A 27,591-nucleotide genomic window follows, 5' to 3' on the forward strand; every position below is an offset into this window, starting at 1 on the left:
AAATCAACAACTTTATTATGTTTAACTCTTTACCACTTAGATATGTATTTTGATGCATTTGAAGTACCTTTGAAAGTTAAATTTAATTAAGACCTTTCTTACTTGTTTCAAGTTTTTAAGGTTTTATGTCAAACCCTTAGATACTGATCAGCAGCAAACAGCATAAAACTTGAACAGTCAGCGAGTTACTCGCAGTCTTTTCTGGTTTTATGCTGTATTTACATAGCAATTTTCGCTTTGCTTCTGAGTGGGAAAGGGTTAATGTTTACAAGAGCATGTAATTGAAACAATGGAAAATCTTGATATATTTCATAGATACGTAACAATAATGTTAAATTTTCAATTTCATTTAATCAAAAAAAGTACCATACAAGTAAAGAATCTTAATCTTGTATTTTTTACAAAATTCCAATAAACAAAAATCTTACATGCAGTCCTTCTGAAAAATAATATTCTGCAAGTTTGTGCCAGCAATATCCAGTGACTTAAGACATGGCAGGGCTTTAATAGCCTCAAAGAATTGTTGCTGCTCTTTGTCTGTGTACAAGGCATCATTCTTAGAGTCCTTACATCCATGGCTGATATCCAGGTGCCTGTAAAAAATTAAATTGTTTTACAAAGTATCTAGCTCTTTTACCATTGAGCTACACTCTGGGAAAACTGGACTTAACCCTTTGCATGCTGGGAGCTTGTCGTCTGCTAAAATGTCGTCTGCTGAATTTCTAAAATTAGCATTTTCTTCGATTTTTTCAAAGAATATTATCAGAATAGCAAACAGTTTGGATCCTGATGAGACGCCACGTTCTGTGGGGTCTCATCCGGATCCAAACTGTTTGCAAAGGCCTTCAAAATTCAGTTCCCGCACTGAAAGGGTTAATGCATTTGTCATACCAGATAAGCCTATGCAGCCTGATCAGGATAATCTGGAATGACACTCTCCATTTTATGGAATATTTTCGTTTAAAGAAAAGTGTAATCCAACAAATTGTGCCTAGGCAGAAAGTGCTGTAACTGATTAGCGGCGTGTGGACTGCATAGTTTAATCTTGGAAGACACTTATCATACAAGCATACAGACTGGTTTTCACAGAGTGCAAATCAAATCAACTGAAACAGAGTTCTTGAGAAAAATCTATAATGATAACGGTCGCTGGATCCAATACTATTTACTATTATAAGGTATATATATTAATATAAAACTTCCTCACTGTTATATAATTGTACAAAACCTAGAAATTTAAAAATGTTACCTCAAAAAACTAAATTAGAAATCACAAAACAAAGAGATTGCTAGTTGCTGATATTTTTAATTTCTTACTTTTTGAAAAATTCTTATACATACATGTACAGTAAATAATAGAACTAACAAAAAGCTTTAGAAACTACACTTACCTTAGATGTCTGAGAGTGGACAAGTTCTGAAAGAAATATGGCATGGCTGTTGTGATCAGTTTATCTTCCTCACTTGGCATGTAGCAAGCAGACATAGTGAGAGACTGCAAGTGCTGGAGATCTGCTAGCCAGGTCTCAGATAGCAACCATGATATCGGTCGGTACAGGTTCATTGTCACAGAAAGACAGCGCAGGTTGGCTATGTGAGGAATAAGTGAGGATAAGAATTCTAAAACGACAAAAGTTCTGGAGTCCTTCAAATAACTTCCACATATAAGTGTGAGAGATTTAAGGCTGTCGGTCTGCAAGTCTTGATGACACTCAAAACCTCTGTTGTCACCCCCTGCACAAATCAACTCTTTTTCTGGGGATTGATTTTCATCTCTATTGTACACTTCATTTGAAGACTTTGGAATTTTGAATTTCATATTGGATACAAGTTGGTCAGCTTCAGGGATAATACCACGTAAGCTCATCATAAATTCTTCGTTCATCTGCTTACCCCTCAGAGCATGCATTATGTCAGACAAGCGAAATGGGCTGCAAAGGACCCGTAAACTTAAAGAACACAAACTGTGTTCACTGCTTTCAAGGAGTTTATTCTGTTCAACACGAATACCACTATAAGTGTCTTCCTCAAACAGCCATAATTCAATGCTTTTAAACTTGTTCTTATCAGACAATTTATCTAAGTTTTCAGCACTGACTACACCTCTTCGTACCAGTGAAACTCTACTGAAACTCAGACCAGTACTCAGGATGTCATTCAGGGAGCGCTCTTTCTCCAAACTGTGGATACTTATTCTAGAGTAATACTCCAGCATTCGGTCACTGAGCTCAATGGACAGTGAAGCAGAGGGTCCATTCTGACTGACCACTGACCACTCCATGGAGGCTGACCGCAGGGAAGCTGCCAAGACGTCCATGTGGTTAACCAGGTAGCATATACACAGCTGCTGAAGGCTGTCTAGACTGTTGGCAGTCTCAAGTGCCGAGGCCATGATGCTGAAGAGTGGCTGTTACTCACAATCAGTCATAGGGATGAGGTGGGGGTAAAATATACATGTATCCTAAAAGCAAAATAACATTTAATTAGTAAATTATCCAATCAGATGTTATAATAACATGTGCAAATCTGCATAAATCAGATATAGGTGCATATATAGGTCAATGTTAAACTCAACCCTAACATTGAGTATATTTAATTAAAAAAATCTATTTAAAAGATAAATTATTGATAAATCAGCAAACACAATACAGCACAATAAGTCAATGATTTAATGTGAAAAATCCTAAGCTCTAGCGGGGAATTGAACCTCCAGAGTGGAAGTCAGACATTCTTACCACGTGGCTAAATAAATAGCCCAAAAGCAAGGCTGTTTGAAGTGACATTATTTCACTACACTCCTCCCCCTTTTTAAGTTTCAAGGCCCAAGACACTTAGCTATACACGTGTCAACTGCTACACAAGCGGCTTCCTGGAACCATTACACAAGCTTAGACCTATTAACTGTGTTTGCCTGGTAGCCATTAATGTGAAAATCCTGAGCTCCAGAGGGGGATTGAACTCAATACCTTCAGAGTGGTAGTCAGACAATCTTACATGTCGCTTAAGAGCTAGCCCAACAGCAAGGCTGTTCGAAGTAACCTTATTTCACTATACTTATTCCTGTCTTAATGTTAATGTGGGATTGAACCCATGACCTCCACTTCAGAGTGGTAGTCAGACGCTCTAACCACTTCGCTAAAGAGCTAGCTAAACAGCATCAATTGATAGGAAGAAATGATATCTAAGTATTGTCATATAGTATTGTTATAATCAGCATGAGTGATACGTCACTTTCATAACGAAAAATTGATGTACTTCAACCTTTTAACTTGTCGAAGTACATGACATTGAACGAAATAACCTAGGAGTAGGAGGGGTGGCAGACGTTTCCCCCCAAGACGTTTCCTCCCCAGACGTTTCCTCCCTAGACGTTTCACCCCATTTTGGGGGTGAAACGGCCACATAATATGAAAATGTATATTAGAAGTAGTTATTTGTAATAATGCAGGGATATGTGGAAAAAATAACTTTATCGATTAGTATTAAAATTCAGTGCATTTTATGTGTCTTAATAATTAATTAACAAAATATATGTTGAGTCCTGAGTGAGTAAAAGCAAAGACCTATAGAATACATTTTATAGGTCTTTGGTAAAAGTGACTGGGTGATTTTTTATGGTTGTTTTTAGGGAAACCTCAAACAAATTTTACCAGTTAAATAGATCTAATTATAATTGTTTTTGTAAGTGCCTGAAATTTTTCTTTCATTAATTGAGATCCTTGAAAAATTGAGTAAAATCAAAGCTTTGATGTTCTTTGATGGTCATTTTAAGTGGAATAGTATGTTACTTAAACAATTATAACTATTGTATTAATAAATTGAGTAAAAGCACACCTTTAATGTTCTTTGATGATCATTCAAAGTGGAATAGTATGTTACAAATAATAGTTACGTAATTAAGATAAGCCGCAAGTTGTGATTTTTAATGAAGAATAATAACTATATTCAAATTTTAACTGAAACACAAATTATTTTGACTAAATAAATATAATATTGAGATATTTATTTTGAGTAATTAAAATTGTTATCTAACATTTAAATTATAATGGCCTAATACAGCTAGTATGAACATTTTACATTGATTTGTAGTACTCAGGTTTTACCTCTCAAAAATATTCTTTAAAAATTAAAGGAAACTCAAGGATGAAAATATTTTCAAAACCAGGCAAATAATAGGAAAGTTATGTTTTCGCTAATATGAAGTAACAACACACACCTACCATTAAACAAGCGTTAATTGGATTAGCGAGTGTATATTGCAAGATAACAGCTATTGTATAAAGGGGTACTTATGGTGCAATATACAGGCCCATTAATCAGCATTGAAGAGATTAGGTGACATCTTTGAAGGGGGATAGTCATTCATAAGATGAGATTAGCACATTATCATACAAAAACATTTTTAAATAGTTTATCACTGTTCTAATTTTTCTTAATGAATTGCTTTGAATTGACTTTTTTTTTTAATTCATAAAGTTATTAATTTTTCCTTAAATTCCACAAATTCATTTAATAAAAAAGTGTAATTGTTTTTTTTTGCTTTTAAATATTATTTATATCATTGAGTTAAATTATTTAAATATCAATAAGTTTTTATTACATTTGCTAGTTATATTATTAATAATGAAATAATGTGCAAGGAAAGTTCAATTCTGCTTTAATTAGTCTAAATTAGTTATTAGTAAAAAATAAAATATCAGTGACATCCAATCATTTGATAATAAACATATAAATGCATGAAAAAAATGTTGACAGTTACAAAGTTTATTTATTTATCATATTTAACTGTTACAAGGAAAACAGTTTTGAAATTAAATCTGAATTTACCATTTTTCAATTCACAAATTGACCATATTTAATTGGATTAAAAACAACAAACAACTACAATTGCAAAACCCTGCCCAGGTTTACTCAAACTGAAATCAGGTGTAAATTGTGTATTTAAAACGGGTCTTGATAACACATTATTCTTGGTTGCATTTGTGTTCCCAAATGATCTCATCATCTCATCTTCGCCTGTGGTCCCATCTGGGACATAGGCCGCCAACCAGCTTCCTCCAGGCGTCTCGGTTCTGGGCGAGTCTCGCAAGCTGCCCCCATGTTTTACCCATCTGCATCCAGGTCACAGCGCCAGGTGTTTCTCGGCCGCCCTCTCTTCCTTTTCCCTTCGGGGTTCCATGTGAGGGATTGCCTTGTTGTATTGGATGCAGGCTTGCGAAGGGTGTAGCCTATCCACCTCCAACGTCTCTGAAGGATGTCTTCTTCAACTGGCTGCTGGTTTGTTCTTCTCCATAATTCTTCGTTGGAGATCTTGTCTGACCAGCGGATCTTGAGGATCTTCCTGAGGCAGGTGTTGATGAAGACCCGTATTTTCTTTATGGTGGTGACAGTGGTTCTCCAGGTCTCTGCTCCATAGAGGAGTAGCGGCTTCACAATGGTATTGAAGAGCCTAATCTTGGTGGTGATGCCAATTACGCTGGATCCCTAGATGTTCTTCAGCTGATGGAAGGCTGTTCGTGCTTTACCGATGCCGATTCTGACATCTGCATCAGTTCCTCCCTGGTTGTCCAGAATGCTGCCGAGATAGGTGAAGCTGTCCACCTCCTCCAGCGCCTCACCTTGGACTGTGATGGGTGTGTTGTTTTATGCGTTGGTTCTGAACAACTTGCTCTACGCTTTGTTGATGGTGAGGCCCAGTCTAGCTGAGTTGTCCGCTACCATGTTTGTCTTTTCCTGCATCTGTTGTTGGGTGTGGGAGAGAAGAGCCAAATCATCAGCAAAGTCAAGGTCTTCCAACTGTTCCCAGAGTGTCCACTGAATTCCATTCCGCTTCTGCTCCGTTGATGTCTTCATTACCCAGTCTATGGCCAGCAGGAACAGGAAAGGTGAGAGTAAACAGCCTTGCCTCACACCAGTTCTCACTTCAAAGGCATCCGTGAGCTGTCTGCCGTGAACAATTCTGCAGGTCATTCCCTCATAAGACTTCCTTATGATGTTGGTGATCTTTTCTGGCACTCCGTAGTGTCTCAGAAGTCTCCAGAGGGACTCCTGGTCAACGCTGTCGAACGCCTTTTCATAATCAATAAAGTTGACATACAACGGCGAATTCCACTCCAGGGATTGTTCGAGAATGATGCGCAGGGTTGCGATCAGATCCGTGCACGATCTCTCTTTTCGGAAGCCTGCTTGTTGGTCACGGAGATGCGGGTCTACTGCCTCTTTCATTCGGTTCAGTAGGATGCGATTAAACACCTTTCCTGGGATGGATAACAGCGTGATTCCTCGGTAGTTGGAGCAGAAACTGAGGTCGCCTTTCTTGGGAAACTTGATGAGGTAACCCTCTTTCCACTCTGTTGGGATTTCTTCTTCTTCCCATATCTTGCTGAAGAGCGGGTGTAGTAGGTCCACACTGGTCTCCACGTCAGCCTTAAGCGCTTCTGCCGGTATGCTGTCAGGTCCTGCAGATTTGCTGTTCTTCAATTGTTTGATGGCGCTGCTGATCTCTTCCTTTGTGGGAGTGCAGCATTTGATTGGCAGATCGCTTGTTGCTGGCAGAATCTCCGGTGGGTTCACATGGGCAGGCCTGTTGAGTAGCTCCTGGAAGTGCTCAATCTACCTCTTCTTCTGCCCGTCATCATCTGGTATTACTCCTCCATTTTTGTCCCTTACTGGCCTCTCTGGCTTGGCAAACTTTCCTGCTAATCTCTTGGTGATGGAGTACAGATCTTTAGTTCTGTTCTGATAGGCTACCTTTACACTTGCCTTCTTTGCTCGTCTTTCCTCAACTTTCAGAAGAGTCTCTGCTGTCATCCACTCCTTGTGGGTGTAAGACTTGGGGCCCAGTACTTCTTGGCATGTTGAAGTCACTGCTTCTTTCACGTTCTGCCACTTCTGCTCTATCGTCCCTTCTTCAAGCAGCTCCTCTATGACCTGGAACATGTTGGAGAGAGTGACCTTGAACACTTCTTGCTTCCAGGTGTCTTTCAGAGTGGCAGTGTTGTACCGTTGGCGTTGGTTGGGCCCCCCTGTCCAACTCTTCTTCAGCTTTAGTTTCAATCGGGCGACAAGGAGATGATGGTCCGAAGCCACGTCTGCTCCTCGCTTGACACGTACATCCTGAAGAGAGCGACGAAAACTCCTTGCGATGCACAAGTGGTCAATCTGGTTCTCCGTTGACAGGTCTGGTGACACCTAAGTTGCCTTGTGTATCCTTCTGTGGTGGAAAACACTTTCTCTGATGACCAGGTTACTTGTGGCGCACAGGTCGGTGAATCTCTTTCCCCGTTGTCGTTCATCTCGCCTAACCCTTGCTTTCCCATGATCTCCTCATATCCTCGGTTGTCACTGCCGATCTTGGCGTTGAAGTCACCTATTAGAATAATGATGTTTCTCTTTGGTCTGTCTTGTATGATGGTTGACAGTCTATTGTAGAAGTTGTCCTTCTCATCCTCTGTACTGTCGTTTGTTGGGGCATAGCACTGGATAATGTCCATATTGATCCTCTTTTTCTTTGTAAGGAAAAAGGCCGTCATGATCGAGGTCCGTGTGCCTCCCAACCGATGAGCGCTCTCTGTGCCGACTTGGAAAGCATTAGGGCTACTCCCTGGGTGTGTGCTGCATCCTCCTGCTCATGCCCCAAGAACAACAGTAACTCACCGGAAGTCCGTCGCTTCTGCCCAGAGCCAGTCCATCTTGATTCACTGATCCCTAGGATGGTGAGGTTAAACTTCCTCATCTCTGCGGCCACCTGTGCTGTCTTCCCGGTCTCATACATGGTTCGGACATTCCATGTACCGATGGTGGTAGTGGTCCTGGTGGAGATGATGGTCTTCGGCCTGATGGCTTCCAGTTGACACTGTCTTTCACCGTCCGGCGTCATACGTCCTCCAGCTGGAGGTCCACCTTCTCCCAGGTCCGTGATGTCTGTTGTTATTCTGTTAGGCGTTTCTGTAGCAATAAGGTTTCAACAGGGTAGGGTAGCTAGCCCTATGCCCAACCCTCCTCCTTTTTCAGCGCGGGCTTGGGACCGTCCTTGTATAAGATACTCAGTAAGATTTTCAGAATATTCCTTTTATTTCACTAGTACACCAACATGCACTTACTAATGATTTACATGCAATCCTTACACAGTTAAACCCTCCAAAAAAACAATTATAAAACCCAAAAAAATCATACAAGCAGCTTCATAGATATTAATAGTTTAATAACTTCATAAACAACATAATAATTTTTATAATAAACAAAGATTTTACTTCAACCAAACAATTATACATTTATTTGGGGTGGGGGGACGTCTGCACTAAAACTAAAATGGGAGGAAACGTCTGGGGAGGAAACGTCTTTGGGGGAAACGTCTTGGGGAGGAAACGTCTTAGGGGGGGGGGGGGGAAACGTCTTGGGGGGAGGAAACGTCTTTGGGGGGGGGGGGGAGGAAACGTCTTTGGGGGGGGGGGGGAGGAAACGAGCGTAAACCGAGTAGGAGTAGGAGAAGGTACACTGAACAAAAAGTATCGTTACCAATACGTAAAAAAATGCGTTACTCTGATAGAAAAGATGTCTTGGTATAATCATATGCGATTTAAATCAAATGTGATTTCATTCGAATCTTCACACTGCATACCATCATTAATAGCATAGTTACATATTTTTTCTTGTTGACAAACTGTGATATGTAACCGACGTATTGTTGTTGTTTTTGTTCTAGGTTACAATCTAATAAATCACGTGTATTCGTCTGGTATAAAGTAACATGCTTTTGCAGAAACCAAGTTTTCTGCCCGTGTCTGCCTTCCTGCATTTGTTAATAAAGCGTATTTTAATTTGATATTATATTTCATCTACACTCTTTTGTTAAAAAAGAGACAGTTTGTATAACTCTATAAACCAATTTAAGATAATTGAGTTGTTTATAGATTGCTATTTAAAGATGCGTGTCGATAATTAAAGCAGGGACCAAACATTTCATATTGCTCCAGAAAAAAACATTGGTCATTTGTCGTTCCTGCAGCTAAGTCAACAGTGCCAATTGTTTCGATTGTAGACATATAAGTTTAGAACCATCGGAACCTCAGTATGAGATCATCGAAAGTGGAACGCTCAGAAGGAAAAAAAAACTTGTTGATAGCAGTGTATTCAGTTACAAACTTCAGGTATGAGACATCCGTTAACCGTTTATCATACTACATTATACATAGGGTCATAATTTGTTTCATTTTCTTACAGAACAGCTAAGATGAACACAAACTATGGCGCTGTAGCAAGAAGTCGAAGGCCATGAAATGCCCGACGACAGTGATTCAAGATTGCGACCGATTCAAGCCTAGGGTGAAAAAACACATTCACGTATCTGAACCAGGGTCGGCGATCGCGATGCGTTTCAAAGCAAAAGTATGTACATGTATGAATAACATATGTAAAGTATTGTGCACTGGTTTGTATTTTAAAGCAATATATATGTTGTGTCTTATTTGATAAATTTCTTACGCCAGTTTCAGGTGCTTTACCTTAAGGTTCACATACAAGGTAAGTATTGTAGATCTATATTCGAGAAGTCTGTATATACCATCGTAGAGTCTGTGATGCGTGCGCACGTGTATTTGACAGCCCCTGTGGCCAGTGGACCCATTCCGATCGACAAACCTCGTTCGCGCGGGTAACCAAATGAGACAGAAACTCAGCCATGCAGACCCAGCAAACATTGAAGCAGAGTTACGTTGAAAAAAAAACACACTAGCTAATACATTATATATAAGCAAATACTAATGTTATGAGTGTGACAAACAAATAGACAAGCATCGATTGTCATGGCTTTTCCGTTTCTCCCGAAGGAACACATTCCTTCCATGTTTGATGCCTTGGACGAGCGGGCCAACAATGACCATCTGGACGCTGTCGTGGTATATATTCAACACCTGGATAAACAGCAGCGTCTTTCCGGTTGAGTGTCGGTCCATCTTCATGAAAAGTGTTAGAAATAACAAAGATTGTGAGCGATGGCACAGACGTTTCATCATCAAGGTTGCAACGCGAAGACCAATAGCATTCTATCTACTTGTACTCGAACTCTACACGGAGGCATCGGGCACCCATCTCCACCTAAAGCTAATGTCCAAAGGTAAAATGCAAAGTGATCAACGGAAAGCCACTTATTCCACCCAGGGTATGCTGTTTTATAGTCAGAGAGATATTCGCCTTATTTCTTCTCAGAGAGTGTGCCCACGTGTATTTGCCAGCTGTTTATGCCCTTTTTGGTGGGTATTGAACAATATGTGTATGACAACTGTACATTGTTGTTGTTGTTGTATTGTATAATTGCTTGTTTTCAGCTACTATTTTGCTAATCTACGACTTAACGCAACGAAAAGATTTATTTTCAATAAACAATTAGGGATGATACGGAACATGGACCATACAGCCCAGACTTTACGGTCCATATAAGCGGACTTTTACGGCCCAGATTTGCCAGGTATATTACCCAGATTTGCGGACTATACGGCCCAGATTTGCGGACCATGCGGAGCATGTCTGAATTAATATTCATTTCCTGATATTGTGTTAATACATTTAATAAAGTATTAAAGTTGATGTAATTACATGTACATTTATGACAACATACTTGTTTTAAATTGAACATTTGCGGACCAACGGAACACGTCAGAATTAATATACATTTCGTGTTCCACTCCTTCAATAGTGTATGAATTCATTTAATAAAAGATTACAGTTGATATAATGACATAAATGACAACATACTTGATTAAATTACGGCCCATAATTGCGAACCAAGTCCACATTAATATTCATTTTATGCCTCACTTCCTTCAATAATGTATAAATAAATTTAATAAAATATTAAAAGTAACATTAATGACAACATGCTTGTTTGAATTTGAACATTTGCGGATCATATGGCCCAGACTATACGGTCCAGTTTAGCGGACTATACGGCCCAGATAAGCGGATTATACGTCACAGATTTGCGGACCATACGGAACATGTCTGAATTAATATTCATTTCGTTTTCCGCCATATCAATATTGTATCAATAAATTAATTAAAAGATTAAGTTTCTGTTATGCCATTAATGACAACATACTTGTTTATATTTTAAAGTAGCTGTAATGACATTAATGACAACATACTTGTTTAAAATTGAACACTTGCGAACCATACGGATCATGTCTTAATAAATAAGTAACTCATGTTCATTCAGGATTGTGATAAAATATTAAATATAAAAATAGCGTGGCAGTAAACGGCAATTGTTCAATTATTAAATCGTTTAATGACACATCAATTATCAATTAGTGTAATTGTTAACAATAAACAATATGTGTCATAAATTGGGCGTACTCGAGTTGCAAACAAAAGCCGATGTTGTCTACAATAATTATGATTTTCGCACTTTACCATTAATTGGTAATCACATACGTGTTTTGCAATTATGGTATATTCTCTAATTGTAATTATAACATCAATTAGTTATTGTCATAAATAGGGCGCATTCGAGATGTCAACCAAACTCAGGTCCTCGTGGTCGTCCCCCACAAATACCCATGTCTACAATGCGACAAGGCAATTAAACCGAACGAACCAAGTATAGCGTGTGATAAATGCATGAAATGGGGCCACGCCGACTGCTTAAACATTGGTATGTCTGAACAAAATTCTCTCTCTGCTAGTGACGTTACATGGTTCTGTCCAAAATGTGATAGCCCTACTGTTAGCCAAGGCCGTTTCTTCAGTCCATCAGCAGATATAGGATCTCCATCTTCTTTTTCACCGTTGTCTACATTACACCTAGATATTCACAGAGCGCGATCCTCATGTGGGAGTGGTATTTGACACTCCCCGGAGGGGTCCTCCTGTGGGGTTGCCAGTACGTAACACCTCCGGGAGAACCAGACTCTCAAAGTCCAACGACAAAGACAAATATAAGTTACCATGAAATGGTACTGACATAGTCAGAAATTAGTGCCAAGTACAAACGCCCAGTCAAAAGGAAAACATACCTTTGGAAAAAAGCTGACATAGTCAATTTGAAACAAGACTTCCAGATAGTTACTGAAGAATGCACAACTCAGAACCAAGAACGTAAAGATGTTAATTTTACATGTTAATTGATGACGGAGCCAACCGTCTAATTACAGACCTGTATCACTGACCTCTATATGCTGCAAACTTCTTGATCATGTGATCCATAGTAATGTCATTTCCCACTTGGACAACCATGATGTCCTAAGTGATGCACAACATGGCTTTCGCAAAGGCAGATCCTGTGAGTCACAACTTATTCGCACAGTACAAGGTCTACAAAACAGTCTAGATGAGGAATAACAAATAGACGCCATACTCCTAAATTCTAGTAAGGCGTTCGACAAGGCGCCCAACCAACGTCTCATCACCAAGCTGAAGAGTTACGGCGTGCGAGGCAGCTTTCTGCATTGGATAGCCATCTTCCTGACTGGACGCACCCATTCAGCTGTCCTTAAAGGCAAGCACTCCACTGGAACGCCAGTAACCTCTTGTGTCCGCCAAGGCACAGTCTTTGGGCCATTGTTATTCTTCGTTTACATAAACGAATTGCCCAAATGTGTCAAATCCAAACCAGGACTCTTTGCATACGACTTTATGCTCTACAATGTAATCAAAACACCCGACGATGCAAAACAACAACAGAGTGACCTCGACAATCTACAAGAATGGGAAAACAAGTGGCAAATGCAATTTATTGAAAACAAGTGCGAGGTCTTACGGATTACAAATAAAACTAAACTGATTATAAGATTCGTGGAAAAGTATCAGCAACATTTACACCGCAAAATATCTAGGCTGCAACACCACCTCTGATTTATAATGAAAATCTCATATGAACATAATTACTACAAAGGCAAATAACACACTTGGCTTTCTACGAAGAAATACATACAGTTGTTCCCAAAATGTGAAAGAAAAGTGCTATAAATCTCTTGTTCGGCCTCAAGTTGAATATGCTGCAACTGTTTGGGACTCTAATAAACCAACAAACACCGGGTGGAATGTTGCTAACATAGACAAAATAGAGCAAATTCAAAGAAGAGCAGGAGGATATGTAACAGGGGACTATCGGCGTACAAGTAGCGTCACATCTATGCCACAAAACAACTATCCAGGGACAGTCTAAAACAGCGTCGTGAACATTCAAAAGTTACTATGATGTTCGGGATAGTACACCATCTTATAGCCATTTCAATTGATCCCCACATAGTTAGTCCAACCATAACATACACCAGAGGTCATTGCTGGAAATACATGGTAAAACCATCTCGATTTAACTACACATGTGCTCATTATTCTCGAGCACTATCAGAATATTTAACTCGTTACCATCTACATTTGTTGAAGCCACTACAATCGAGGACTTTAAGTCCAGGCTGCAGACGGTCGCCTAGACAATCGGCCGTCGCTCACTGTAAACATTCATGTATGATACAACGATTTTAGCGTATGGTTCTGTTCTCAAAGATACAGGTACATAGTTCACCAACTTCGACATTACTCGTATTCGAGGCTTGAAGTTTATTGGAAGAAGAAGAAGATGTGTTCTTTATGACCACATGTCGATCATACCCGAAAGGGGAGTTAGACAGTATATATAGATAGATAAATGCTCATATTTGTTTTGGTCATGTTTAACGATGTTAAAAGGTAAGTGCATCTTTGTTGTGTTTTGCCACGTATGTTTTTTTTTCATATATTCAAGAGAGATACATAAAACTGATTAAAATTCGATGTGTTTGTCTTATTTGTATGTTCCTTATTAAAATATCAAGTATATATTAATTACTTTGGTAATTTTGTAAAAATGAAGTTAGTGTCGAAGCGTAAGTGCCGATGGCAATACAATGTATATTGATATAATTGATTTAATAATAAATGTATTCAATTTATTTAAAACGTTTTTACTTAAAAAAACACACACAAGATAAATGCCGCAGCGTCTAACTATGAATACCGATATATCTAATTTCAGGTGCCGAAATAACTACAGAGTGCCGAAGTGGTTAAAGTTCGAACTGTTCAGGTGCCGCGTAAGTTGAGTACCGGGAAATCTCCCTTAACACATCAACTCTTTAAATGTTACAATGTTTCAAATAGTTTTAATAAAAGTATTTAATTTTGATTTAAAATTAGTGACATGCAAAGCACAAAGTGTTTGTTAGTGATATGTAACCATCAGAACATTGCAAATAAATTACTTTGGGTCTTTCAGTATATACTTCCTTTTCCGGTTAATTGGCAGAGGTAAACATTGGAAAATAAACTTTCGTGTTTAATCGGCTATAATCAAATCGGCGTGATAATATAACAAAGTTTTGCAAATATTTTTTTCAAGTCTGTACATAGTTATTTCCATTACACACACTGTCTTCATCATGAGATGGGGGTATTCAGCAAAAATGTAGCATACAATCATGTCTTGTGAACTCCAACTTTATATGGCAACAATAAATACAGACCATAATAGGAAGGCACGCACATGTAAGAATGAGCACTATGATTTAAAGAAAGAATTAAAGTTATTTATCATGTGACATTGAATGTCTGGATACCATATTATAAAAAATCAACTACAGTAACAATAAGAATGTAATTGTCCTTCGAATGTTGTTTATAAAATAGAAAATCAACTACAGTAACAGTAAGAATGTTAATTGTCCTTCGTATGTTGTTTATAAAATGGAACCGGTCCAAGTTGTTCAATCAAAATAAGCATTGTTAAATTTAAAGGGAAAACCTTGGCGGAGAACTGCTATTCAATCTAATACAGACACAATCACCTACAATGCCCTGAGGGTTTTATTATTGTTTTAATTTAGTCTTAAACACTGCTGCAGGGCTGTGTTAGAACGGGCCCACCAATCATTCCAAAACTGGAGTATTTATCAACAATATGCAGCGCTTGTAAATTATTTCATAAGACCCTCGTCTTTTCTTGGTATTTCGCAGATGTTCTTGTGTGATCTAGAAAATTAGGGTGTGATTAAAAAACAATGTATTTATCATGTTTTATTAATTCACAGACTCTGGAGCACAATGCTCATTGAAGCTAAAAGCAGTTCTTGAAAATGATATCTTTAAAAATCTCTGACCAGAAAGTGTCCAGGCTTAATTATTAGGTGTGCAGCATTGTCTTGTGGTCCTCTGCCATGGGAAAAAATCCTTGGCCCGTGGGACATTACCCTAAAAAAAACTGACGGTAAAATGCAAGATTGCTAGACTTGCCGTCCCGTAATTTTTGTTTCCCCAGATTGTAACCCTCTTGCAGATTTTACAGCAATTTTTATGTCGTGGTTTCTCGTACCTGACATTTTCTGACACATCATATTCGTCAACATTCATAACAATATTGGGTGTATCAGGGGTGTAAAATTTTGCTAAAAGCTACTCGCCCTGAAGGGCCACCAACTTGTAAAAGTAGGTCGCCCATACAACTTGTAAAAGTAGGTCGCCCATACCGATTTTGTGGTCGCCCTGCATTTTTCACAGCAAATATGTATAATTCATATTTGTGTTAAAAACCAGAAAATTGTTTACTTGACAAGCTATTCTAATTATGTATGTAAACATTAACCATGTGTTGATTTGTGTAAATAAACAATATGACCGAAAATAACTAAGTTTTTCATTCACCCATTGTCCTATATTCATTTCATGCATGGTGTCAGTCTTGTAGTAATGTGCCTAATAAATATACCAGTCTTACATATTATCCAACACATTGACCAACTATTAAATTTGGTTAGTCAAAATTGTCACTTATTTTCAATAAAACTATCCAGTTTGAAACGTATACCTGACGTTTTCTTTTTAACTGCTTGTTAGTCCTTTGTTCTAGCTTTCGTTTGTTTATTTGGTTAGATATTGGTGTATCACTATCTTTATTATCCTTTCAATTATTTGCTTCAAAAAAGTTACAAATGTCGATTTGTTTCGACGACGACATAATGTGGGAATATAAACGCTGTCCGAATAAACATTACCTCATGCACACTGCAGACTGGTTTCAGTTCCAGCATATAGCGCAGCATTTCTATCGCTATTAAACGGCCGCACAGTCTTTTAAAATGACAACAAGACTAGCACCTGTTACCTAATCAAAGCACTGGCTGATCTAGTTATGCGGTCGCCTGGTCAGGGGAGTATTTTGGAGATTTCATTCGCCCGAGGCTAAAATACGGTCGCAAATGCGAGCGGGCGACCGTTATTTTACACCCCTGTGTATTACATAACAAAGTGGGCTAATTTGACAATTATTCCAAATGTTTTCGGGAGTGTCTTGAATTGCCCCAAAATATAATCAGACTCGTGTATTGAATTGAAAATGTAGTTAGAAGTGTAGAATTTTAACTCGCATTATTATCCCCCGCCATAGGCGGAGGGATATTGTTTTGGCGTTGTCCGTCCATCTGTCCGTCTTTCCGTCCGTCCGGTACTTTTGTGTCCGGAGCCGTATCTTGGAAGTGCTTTGGCGGATTTCATTGAAACTTGGTATGAGTATATATATATAGATAAGAGGATGATGCACGCCAAATGGCATTGTACACCATTGGATAATAACGGAGTTATTGTCCTTTGTATCTTGATTGATTTTTAGCTCATCTATTTTTTGGAAAAAAAATTATGAGCTATTGTCATCACCTTGGCGTCGGCGTTGGCGTTGGCGTCCGGTTAAGTTTTGCGTTTAGGTCCACTTTTCTCAGAAAGTATCAATGCTAGTGCATTCAAACTTGGTACACTTACTTACTATCATGAGAGGACTGGGCAGGCAAAGTTAGATAACTCTGGCGTGCATTTTGATAGAATTATGTGCCCTTTATATACTTAGAAAATTGAAAATTTTGGTTAAGTTTTGCGTTAAGGTCCACTTTTCTCAGAAAGTATCAATGCTATTGCATTCAAACTTGGTAAACTTACTTACTATCATGAGGGGACTGGGCAGGCAAAGTTAGATAACTCTGGCGTGCATTTTGACAGAATTATGTGCCCTTTTTATACGCCCGTCTATTTTTAACACAATCTTAATATTGAAAAACCCTGATCCCCTTTCGTTTTTGACGGAATTCTGAATTGTCGTTCCAGAGTTATGGGACTTTGTTCGTCAAAATTTCGTTATTTCATTGAATGTCCTACCGTAGCTCAAATATCCTTCGATGGATTTTTTTCAAATTTCAACACAATCTTAATATTGATAAACCCTGATCCCCTTTCGTTTTTGACGGAATTCTGAATTGTTGTTCCAGAGTTATGGGACTTTGTTGAATGTCAAGGAGACGGCGCTCCATGCTCATGTACTTATAAAATAAACCATGTATTCAAATACAAATAAACTGAAGTAAAAAAATGATTCAAAGGGTTATTTATTACCTTACTACTTCATTGGCGAACGACGGGCGTATCATGCGCTCATGGCGCAGCTCTTTATTATACTTAGAAAATTGAAAATTTTGGTTAAGTTTTGTGTTTAGGTACATTTTATTCCGTAAGTATCAAAGCTATTGCTTTCATACTTGCAACACTTATTAACTATCATAAGGCAGGCAAAGTAATATAACTCGGACTGGCATTTTGACAGAATTTTGTGCCCTTTTATACTTAGAAAATTGAAAATTTGTTTAAGTTTTGTGTTTAGGTCCACTTTATTCCTACAGTATCAAAGCTATTGCTTTCATACTTGCAACACTTATTAACTATCATAAGGGGACTGTGCAGGCAAAGTTATGTAACTCTGACTGGCATTTGGACGGAATTATGGGCCCTTTATACTTAGAAAATTGAAAATTTGGTCAAGTTTTGTGTTTTGGTCCACTTTTACCACTAAAGAATCATAGATATTGCTTTCATACTTGGAACACTCGCAAACTATCATAAGGGTACAGTAAAAGGACAAGTTGCATAACTCTGGTTGTCATTTTTACGGAATTATGGCCCTTTTTTGACTTAGTAACTTTGAATATATGGTTAAATTTTGTGTTTCGATCCACTTTACTTCTTAAGTATCAAGGCTATTGCTTTCAAACTTCAAATACTTTCATGCTATCATGAGGTTACTGTACCTGGCAAGTTGAATTTTACCTTGACCTTTGAATGACCTTGACTCTCAAGGTCAAATTATTAAATTTTGCTAAAATTGCCATTACTTCTTTATTTATGATAAAATTTGATTGATACTTTGACAAAACTACTCTTACCTGACATGCCACAATAGACTCCACCCAAACCATCCCCCGTGCCCCCCCCCCCCCCCCCCCCCACCCCTAAATTTTTATGTCCCCCACTATAGTAGTGGGGGACATATTGTTTTTGCCCTGTCTGTTGGTCTGTCTGTTTGCGCCAACTTCAACATTTTGCAATAACTTTTGCTATATTGAAGATAGCAACTTCATATTTGGCATGCATGTGTATCTCATAAAGTTGCACATTTTGAGTGGTGAAAGGTCAAGGTCATCCTTCAAGGTCAGAGGTCAAATATATGTGGCCAAAATCGCTCATTTTATGAATACTTTTGCAATATTGAAGATAGCAACTTGATATTTGGCATGCATGTGTATCTCATGGAGCTGCACATTTTGAGTGGTGAAAGGTCAAGGTCATCCTTCAAGGTCAGAGGTCAAATATATGTGGCCCAAATCGCTTATTTTATAAATACTTTTGCAATATTGAAGATAGCAACTTGATATTTGGCATGCATGTGCATCTCATGGAGCTGCACATTTTGAGTGGTAAAAGGTCAAGGTCATCCTTCAAGGTCAGAGGTCAAATATATGTGGCCCAAATCGCTTATTTTATGAATACTTTTGCAATATTGAAGATAGCAACTTGATATTTGGCATGTATGTGTATCTCATGGAGCTGCACATTTTGAGTGGTGAAAGGTCAAGGTCATCCTTCACAAGGTCAAGGTAATCCTACAAGGTCAAACATCATATAGGGGGACATTGTGTTTCACAAACACGTGAAACACATCTTGTTTTTATTTTATTTTTGCTCATCTCACAAATGACCACCACACCCTCACACTATACCCCCCCCCCCCCACCACACCCCCCCCCCCAATTATTTTTTTTAAACGGTTAAAAAACACAAATATATATAAAAAAAAAATTTATGTTTGAAATACCGTCCAACCATCGCACCCAAGAATCTCCCCCCCCACCCACCCACCCCCCCCACCCCCCCACTCCCCCCCCCGAATTTTTTTTCCCCATTTTTGGAAAATTATGTAATAAATGTCACACCCCCACACTATTCACCCGTCTTCACTCCACCCCTCCCTCCTTTGTGATTGAAAATGAGAGTCCCGTCACCTTTAAAAAGAAAATAGATGAGCGGTCTGCACCCGCAAGGCGGTGCTCTTGTTTTTTAACGGATTTCATTGAAATTTGGTATGAGTATATAATGGATGAGAGGATGATGCATGTTGGCATTGTCCATCCATCCAGAAAACTTTTGTGTCCAGAAGTATAATGGCGGGGGATATCAATTCAACAAATTTGCTTGTTCAAATTTGGTGGACATTTGAGGACAGAAATTAGGGATTCTCTGCGAAAATGTATTATGACATATAACAATCAAATTAAAGATGCACATATAATTAATATTGATAATTGAAAAGCATATGTCCTTCAATGATGCCTTTGATGGAGAATAAGAGAAGATTCAAATAAGACATTTTTGTTAAAAAAACAGTGAATAATTGTCTGACACGGAAAGTAGTGTTTGTACATTGTTCAGTTCAGTCTACTTGCAAAGATTTTTTTTACTAGATTATCTTTCCCAAATGGAACTTTTGTTTGACTTACATGTTAGTGATCTGTGTGCAATCAGAAACATGTGCATATTCTGCTATATTATGGTTGCCACTCTGCACTGTTTATTGTAATAACATGTTATTGTAATAACATGTTAGTGAAATGGAAGATATTGAAAGGTAAACATATTAAATATCTAAGTAAGACACAGTTAAATACATCAATAACACAACACACTTCTGATTTACATTGATAATTTTTCACTGAAAATCCGGCTTTTCATTTTTTGGGGGCCATTTCTTCAACTGCGCATTTTGTGCTAGTTTTGCCTTGTCCCTATGCCCTCCTGGGTAGAACACTAATAATTGAGGCATGTAAAATTTACAAATCAGGCCTGAGGGTCTCGCCCAGGGCAATAGATAAGTATTGTTTTAACGATTTTTATTTGACAGAAAACAAATAGAAATAAAAAATTAAGTATACAGAAAACAAATATGAAACTGGAAAAACATTGCAATTGAATCATGGTCGTTTTAACTGTACTGTTTCCATCTGCGACACGTTTGCAGGTGTAATATTTGTTGTAAGTTTGTATAGACATCGGTTTTGACCGGTGTGAAACTGTGAATATAAACAATTTACTTCCATCTTAAATAACAGGCAAATAATTGTCAGCTGCTGAACGCGAATGCACTAGGAAACTTTCAATAACTACGTGCAAGTCCAACATTTTACAATTTGTTACGGAACCTGAACAGTCGATATCAAATTCAGTATTTCAATAGACAATTAATAGTTACAAATAACTACTGACAATGTGACTTTATAATGACTATTAATTGGAATAAGAATTGCGGAGGATTATCAATGTCCAAAATAAAGAGCTGTTCTCATCCAGAAACATAGGGAAGTTTTGAATACATTTTTAAAAAAAATCAGAAATAATTCTGAGGTGAAAAAACTATTTGTAACAAAAGCTTGTAGTGAAAACTATTTGACATGAAATCTTATCTGTTGTCTTGTAGCAATGATTCAAGTTAGAAACTTGAGAACAGTGATCTAATTTAGAAATTTCAAAACAGTGATTGTAGTTAGAATTTTGAGAACTTTGATGCAAGTAAGAAACTTGTAACAGTGAGGCTAAGAAATCAAATCAGCAAGCCTTGCTTATTATAGGTACCAATGATGCTCATAGTGCCACAAACTAATAAGCCTCTGGGAAAAAAAGGGGGAGCATAATGAATGTGCTTTGGATTTTGTCCCTGATTATCTTGTGCGGTCTGCACAGGCTAAGCAGGGACAAACGCTTCTGCCGAAAGTGGATTTTTGCTAAGAAGAGATGTTCTTTACAAAAAGATACCATAAAAGCGGAAAGTTTGTTTCTGAATTGTCAATGCAGACACATTTGCATTAAACACTGTTTTCCTAGTCTTAAATTATTATGATGTGAGTTGGGTTATTTTTGCTGGTGTCTTCATAGTAACATGGACATTCAATATCTTAGGACTTCTATTTTTTAGCCTTAAGTGTAGGAATATGTTGGTTAATTGGGGCCAAGCTTGGTCTTTTTGTTCATTATTAAATTTATATGAGGGTACACCAACAGTATTTGATACATCTGTGTGGACAGAAATGATGACATATTCTCTGCAGAGCAACCATGATGAATTTTCATTATTCCTCTAAGAAGCACTGATCTGTCACACATGAGTTTAGATATTTTACAGGTTGATTAATCCACTGAGTGAGATTTTAAAACAGGAGTCCTGGGACTTCTTACTTGGAAAAAGTAGGAGTCCCAACAGAAAGGTGTTCCAAAACTATTCACGTTGAATATTGCATGTGTCTTCTCTTCATATTTTTAGCAAACAACTCAATTTAAGTAAAGAATGAATAAACAAATCATTCATATTATTCTTTGTTACATTATTAACACGTTAATCCATATTACACTAGTCCTTATTTGAATGTGCAGTTTAAATCTGTGGTAATGATTTAATAAACATACACTGTAGCTCCAATATAACCCTGATGACAGGATACAAGCAACTAATTGTCGTTGAAAACGGGCTGTGTAGTTAAGTGCTAATATATTGCCATTTTGGGTTATTATCTTGTCAATTGCCAAATCAAGCATATAAACTTGTAAATGTATCGATTAATGAAAACACACTGCTTTTCTAGGATATATATATATCTTATAAGTCTGTGTCATAAAGAGTTAAAAACCTGGATAAAAAGAACATTTTTAGCTCATCTATTTTTTGAAAAAAAAAATGAGCTATTGTCATCACCTTGGCGTTGGCGTTGGTGTCCAGTTAAGTTTTGCGTTTAGGTCCACTTTTCACAGAAAGTATCAATGCTATTGCATTTAAACTTGGTACACTTACTTACTATCATTAGGGGACTGGGCAGGCAAAGTAAGATAACTCTGGCGTGCATTTTGACAGAATTACATGTATGTGCCCTTTTTATACTTGGAAAATTGAAAATTTTGGTTAGGTTTTGTGTTTAGGTCCATTTTATTCCTTAAGTATCAAAGCTATTGCTTTCATTCTTGCAACACTTACTAACTATCATAAGGGGACTGTGCAGGCAAAGTTATGTAAGTCTGACTGGCATTTTGACAGAATTATGTGCCCTTTTTATACTTAGAAAATTGAAAATTTGGTTAAGTTTTGTGTTTAGGTTCACTTTATTCCTACAGTATCAAAGCTATTGCTTTCATACTTGCAACACTTATTAACTATCATAAGGGGACTGTGCAGGCAAAGTTATGTAACTCTGACTGGCATTTGGACGGAATTATGGGCCCTTTATACTTAGAAAATTGAAAATTTGGTTAAGTTTTGTGTTTTGGTCCTCTTTACCCCTAAAGTATCATAGATATTGCTTTCATACTTGGAACAGTCGCAAACTATCATAATGGGACAGTAAAAGGACAAGTCGCATAACTCTGGTTGTCATTTTTACGGAATTATGGCCCTTTTTTTACTTAAAAACTTTGAATATATGGTTAAGTTTTGTGTTTTGATCCACTTTACTTCTAAAGTATCAAGGCTATTGCTTTCAAACTTCAAATACTTTCATGCTATCATGAGGTTACCGTACCTGGCAAGTTGAATTTTACCTTGACCTTTGAATGACCTTGACTCTCAAGGTAAAATTATTAAATTTTGCTAAAATTGCCATAACTTCTTTATTTATGATTAGATTTTATTGATACTTTGACAAAACTACTCTTACCTGACATACCACAATAGACTCCACCCAAACCATCCCCCGTGCCCTCCCCCCCCCTAATTTTTTTTTTTTTTTTTTTTTTTAAATCATCTCACAAATTACCACCACACCCTCACACTATACCCCCCCACCCCCACCCCCGAATGTTTTTTTTTGTTTTTTTGCATTTTTTGTTCGCATTTAAAATTGAGAGTCCCTTCACCTTTAAAAAGAAAATAGATGAGCGGTCTGCAGCCGCAAGGCGGTGCTCTTGTTTAAACACAAAATCTGCACATAACAGGTTAGTTTAATTAATATGTCTGAGGTGAGCCTTGCTGTTTATGAAATTACCCTCAATAAAATTAAATCATGACTTTGGATCAAAACTGGCCCCAGACCAAGAGTTGTGGGTAATTCTGTCAAAACTGAAATTATGAGCGAGATCCACCAAATGTTAATAGGAGTTCAAAACATATGCTCAAGACAAAAATTACAGGCTGTTGTGAAATGGCAAAAAGTTTTGTGTTTTTAATCCCAATCATGTTACCAAAATTTCCCAAAAAACAATACCAAACTTTTCAAATGAACTAAATAATTGTTTTATTTCATGTGTAATATAGCAATATTATTATGTAGCACTTTATAATTTAAATTTAAAAAAGCAGTTAAACAATATAACTACTGTTATTTATAAACAAATAAATTATGTTTCATTTTTCCCAATTTCATGGTTTATCGCGCTATTTCCGATCCAAAAGGCAGAGGAAATTTGTATTGCTTAGTAGACCATTGCAAACTTTGGTTCTGTTAAAACGCATGCCTTATTAAATGTTACCAGATTTAAATTGGTTTAAAATAATTCACTACTTATTTAGATGTTATCTTTGCAATGTGTAATCTCATTGAGTTTGATATAAGTTTATGTATGTCAACTTTGATAAATTAATCTTGTGACTCTTTACTTCACTAGCTGGCAGTTAACTGTTAAAATGTCAAAGTTGTGGGCTTGTCTTGTTGGATTACTGGTGATCCGTTGCCATGCCAAGATGGTTCCCCTGTGCCCACTACTATCAAAGCCCCTTGGTGGCATGAATGTTGCTAATCTGGTAGTCAACAAAGTTGGTGTCAACAGCACCATAGTCCTGCAGATGATCACCTCCGAGTGCCACAAATGTGCCCTGCAGAACATCTCTTACATCACTGAAGATAACAACTGTTCAGTTGCTGTAGACACACGATGGCCGATGAAGATGGCCGTTGTTGGCATGGGTGCACCGACTGATGGAAACTGTTCAGTTGACCGCTTGACTTTCCTCTTTAAGGAGTCTGGGGTATACATCTTGTATGTCACTCAGAAGGGTGGCAATATCACCTGCCAGCCTCCAGTCCTTGACAATGACCCAGGTGACAACTGTGTGGCTATATATGCTGCGTTTGGTATCTTTGCTGCGTTGGCTATCATTTGGTTGAGCATCAAGAAAGGCAGAAGGGCCTGTCTGAACATGCTGTCAAATATCTCCCCATCAACTGTGAACATCGTGGATTCTGAAATAGTTGCAGAAAATGACCTAGGCCTGCCAAGTACTGAAGAACAGGAAAGAAAACCCAAGAAAGAACGACTTAAATCATTGGATACTTTCAGGGGGTTTTCTCTTGTCATAATGATGTTTGTAAACTATGGTGGGGCAAACTACTGGTTCTTCAATCATTCAATCTGGAATGGGTTGACAGTGGCTGACCTGGTATTTCCATGGTTTATATGGATTATGGGAACAGCTCTCGCATTTTCATTTCAATCCCTTCACAAATCACAAGCATCCAAGCTGTCTATCTTTGTGAAAATCTGCCGTCGCTCCGTGACACTATTTGCCTTAGGAATCCTCGTGAATTCTGGAGGCTCACACAACTTCCACCACTGGAGGATCATGGGGGTGCTGCAGAGATTCGCTCTGACGTACTTGGTCACGGCAACCTCTCAGCTGTTGTTCATGACTAACACGGATGTACAGCTGAGTGGGGTGCGTGCCACACTGAAGGACCTGGTGTTGTACTGGAGGGAGTGGCTGGTACAGCTGTCCCTGGTGCTGATACATTTGACCTTGGCCCTCCTGCTGCCTGTGCCTGGCTGCCCCACGGGGTACCTGGGACCTGGCGGGCTGGCCAATGATGGCACCAATGGGTCCAGTGCCTTCAACTGTACAGGTGGGTTCTGTGAAAACTGGGCTTAATGCATGTGCGTTAAGTGTTGTCCCAGTTTAGCCTGTGCAGTCCGCTGAGGCTAAAATCTGGGACGATACTTAACGCTTTTCTTGTATTTTTTCCGTTTAAAGGAAGTCTTCTAAGCAAAAATCGAGTTGAAGCGGAAAGTTTCAACCCTGATTATACTGCACAGGCTACTCTGGGATGACATGCACATGCATTTTATTTTACAGGTGGAGCTGCTGGCTACATTGATAGACAAGTATTTGGAGACCAGCTCATATATGGCAGCCCTACCAGCAAACAAGTGTACCAAAGTACTGTACCCTATGATCCTGAGGGTCTTCTTGGAACTCTGAACTCCTGCTTCCTCTGCTTTCTTGGTCTACAAGCTGGCAAGATCCTGATTATCTACAAGGAGCCAGGTTCCAGATTACGTCGCTATGCAGTGTGGGCAGCAGGGTGTGGCATTGTAGCAGCCATACTGTGCAGGTTCAGTAAGAACGATGGCTGGATTCCGGTGAACAAGAACCTGTGGTCTCTGTCGTACATCCTATCAATGGCCTGCTTTGCATTTGTGTTGTTCAGTGCCTGTTACCTGATAGTGGACGTTTACAAAGTGTGGACTGGGGCCCCGTTTTTCTACCCAGGCATGAACTCTATTGTGGTGTACGTGTGTCATGAGGTGTTTAGTAGACCCTTCCAGACGTTCTGGGACATAGAGCCTGCCTTCCATTCCACGTACCTGCTGATCAACGTCTGGGATGTGACATTTTGGGTCCTTATGTCCCTATTCTTGTACAGCAATAATGTCTTCATCAATGTTTAAAATCACACGTGCTTGTTATAATATCTTCATCAATTTTTAAATTGAACTGTGTTAGTTATAATTTCTTCATTAAAAAAATTAATTACACATTTATTTTGGTACCTTGATCAGTGTTTAAAATTACACATGTTTGTAATGGCATCTTCATCACTGTTTAAAATGACACCTAAAATATTCATCAATGTTTAAAATTACACATAATATAATCTTCATCAATATTTAAAATGACACATGTTTGTTAATACATCTTCATCAATGTTTAAAATGAACCATATTTTTGTATGCCCCCCCTTCGAAGAAGAGGGGGTATATTGCTTTGCTCATGTCGGTCGGTCTGTCGGTCCGTCCACCAGTTGGTTGTCAGACGATAACTCAAGAACGCTTGGGCCTAGGATCATGAAACTTCATAGGTACATTGATCATGACTCGCTGATGACCCCTATTGATTTTGAGGTCACCAGGTCAAAGGTCAAGGTCACGGTGACCAGAAATAGTAAAATGGTTTTTGAATGATAACTCAAGAACGCATACGCCTAGAATCATGAAACTTCATGGGTAGATTGATCATGACTTGCAGATGACCCCTATTGATTTTGAGGTCACTAGGTCAAAGGTCAAGGTCACGGTGACCCGAAATAGTAAAATAATTCCGGATGATAACTCAAGAACGTATACGCCTAGGATCATGAAACTTCATGGGTTGATTGATCATGACTCGCAGATGACCCCTATTGATTTTGAGGTCACTAGGTCAAAGGTCAAGGTCACGGTGACCCGAAATAGTAAAATGGTTTTCGGATGATAACTCAAGAACGCATACGCCTAGGATCATGAAACTTCATAGGTAGATTGATCATGACTCGCAGATGACCCCTATTGATTTTGAGGTCACAAGGTCAAAGGTCACGGTGACCCGAAATAGTAAAATGATTTTCGGATGATAACTCAAGAACTCTTTTGCCTAGGATCATGACACTTTATAGGTACATTGATCGTGACCCGCAGATGACCCCTATTGATTTTCAGATCACTAGGTCAAAGGTCAAGGTCACAGTGACAATTGTATTCACACAATGGCTGCCACTACAACGGACATCCCATATGGGGGGCATGCATGTTTTACAAACAGCCCTTGTTATCATCAATGTTTGAAATGACACATTATACAGTATCTTCAATGATTAAAATGACACATTAACACATGTTTGCATGAGACAAAGGCAATTGTAACATTTTACATTTGTTCATGTATGTAGGTAATTGTTTATAGAAATGTAGAAATGTGACACGTAAACAAATCTGTGTTGTGAATACCAGTCCAGTTCTTACTTTTAGATACTGTACAATCATTGATATACAAAATCTACGTCCATCATAAAATGTTGTAGTTTTTCAATATCTAATTTTTGACTATATAAGGAGTCTGCATTGGTCATTTTCTGCAGTGTTTGTGTTAAATTGATGGATGGGGCAACACATGAAATAAACAAAAGGTAATGTCCGACAAATAATTATGATATACAGCAGCGATTTTCCTTGTCCAATTGGGAA

General features: G+C 38.2%; 2 protein-coding genes across 7 annotated transcripts in view; one reads left to right on the forward strand and one right to left on the reverse strand.

Annotated features, from left to right (window-relative positions):
- LOC127868920 (protein zer-1 homolog) overlaps nt 1-8,705 on the reverse strand; it is a 29,831-nt gene extending 21,126 nt beyond the window's left edge. The window contains exons 1-3 of one of the 5 annotated variants that reach the window (XM_052411082.1): nt 8,621-8,705; nt 1,392-2,461; nt 429-593 (exon numbers count right to left, since the gene is read on the reverse strand). In XM_052411082.1, coding sequence (XP_052267042.1) covers nt 429-593; nt 1,392-2,392 — 1,166 coding nt within the window. In that variant the 5' untranslated portion in view covers nt 2,393-2,461; nt 8,621-8,705. The other 4 variants (XM_052411083.1, XM_052411086.1, XM_052411085.1 and 1 more) reach the window with 4 other exon arrangements.
- Nucleotides 8,706-23,948: 15,243 nt separating this feature from the next.
- On the forward strand, nt 23,949-27,238 carry LOC127868922 (heparan-alpha-glucosaminide N-acetyltransferase-like). 2 transcript variants are annotated; one of them, XR_008044307.1, is made up of 3 exons: nt 23,949-25,214; nt 25,445-26,803; nt 26,943-27,238. XR_008044307.1 is itself a non-coding variant. In XM_052411087.1 (2 exons), the coding sequence occupies exons 1-2, from the start codon at nt 24,002-24,004 to the stop codon at nt 26,038-26,040; spliced, it is 1,809 nt and encodes a 602-aa protein (XP_052267047.1). In that variant the 5' UTR covers nt 23,949-24,001; the 3' UTR covers nt 26,041-27,238. The 2 variants fall into 2 exon arrangements, 1 of the variants encoding a protein (XP_052267047.1); XM_052411087.1 differs by having other exon boundaries at nt 25,445-27,238.
- Nucleotides 27,239-27,591: the final 353 nt, after the last annotated feature.

This window comes from Dreissena polymorpha, chromosome 2, assembly GCF_020536995.1.
Source record: "Dreissena polymorpha isolate Duluth1 chromosome 2, UMN_Dpol_1.0, whole genome shotgun sequence".
Classification (NCBI taxonomy): Eukaryota; Metazoa; Mollusca; class Bivalvia; order Myida; family Dreissenidae; genus Dreissena; species Dreissena polymorpha.

Bases quoted from the DNA above. Each gene is read 5' to 3' on its own strand.
- LOC127868922 (XM_052411087.1), top strand. From the start codon at position 24,002: ATGTCAAAGTTGTGGGCTTGTCTTGTTGGATTACTGGTGATCCGTTGC. The intron at 25,215-25,444 runs GTGGGTTCTGTG...TTTATTTTACAG, and splicing joins CAGTGCCTTCAACTGTACAG to GTGGAGCTGCTGGCTACATT.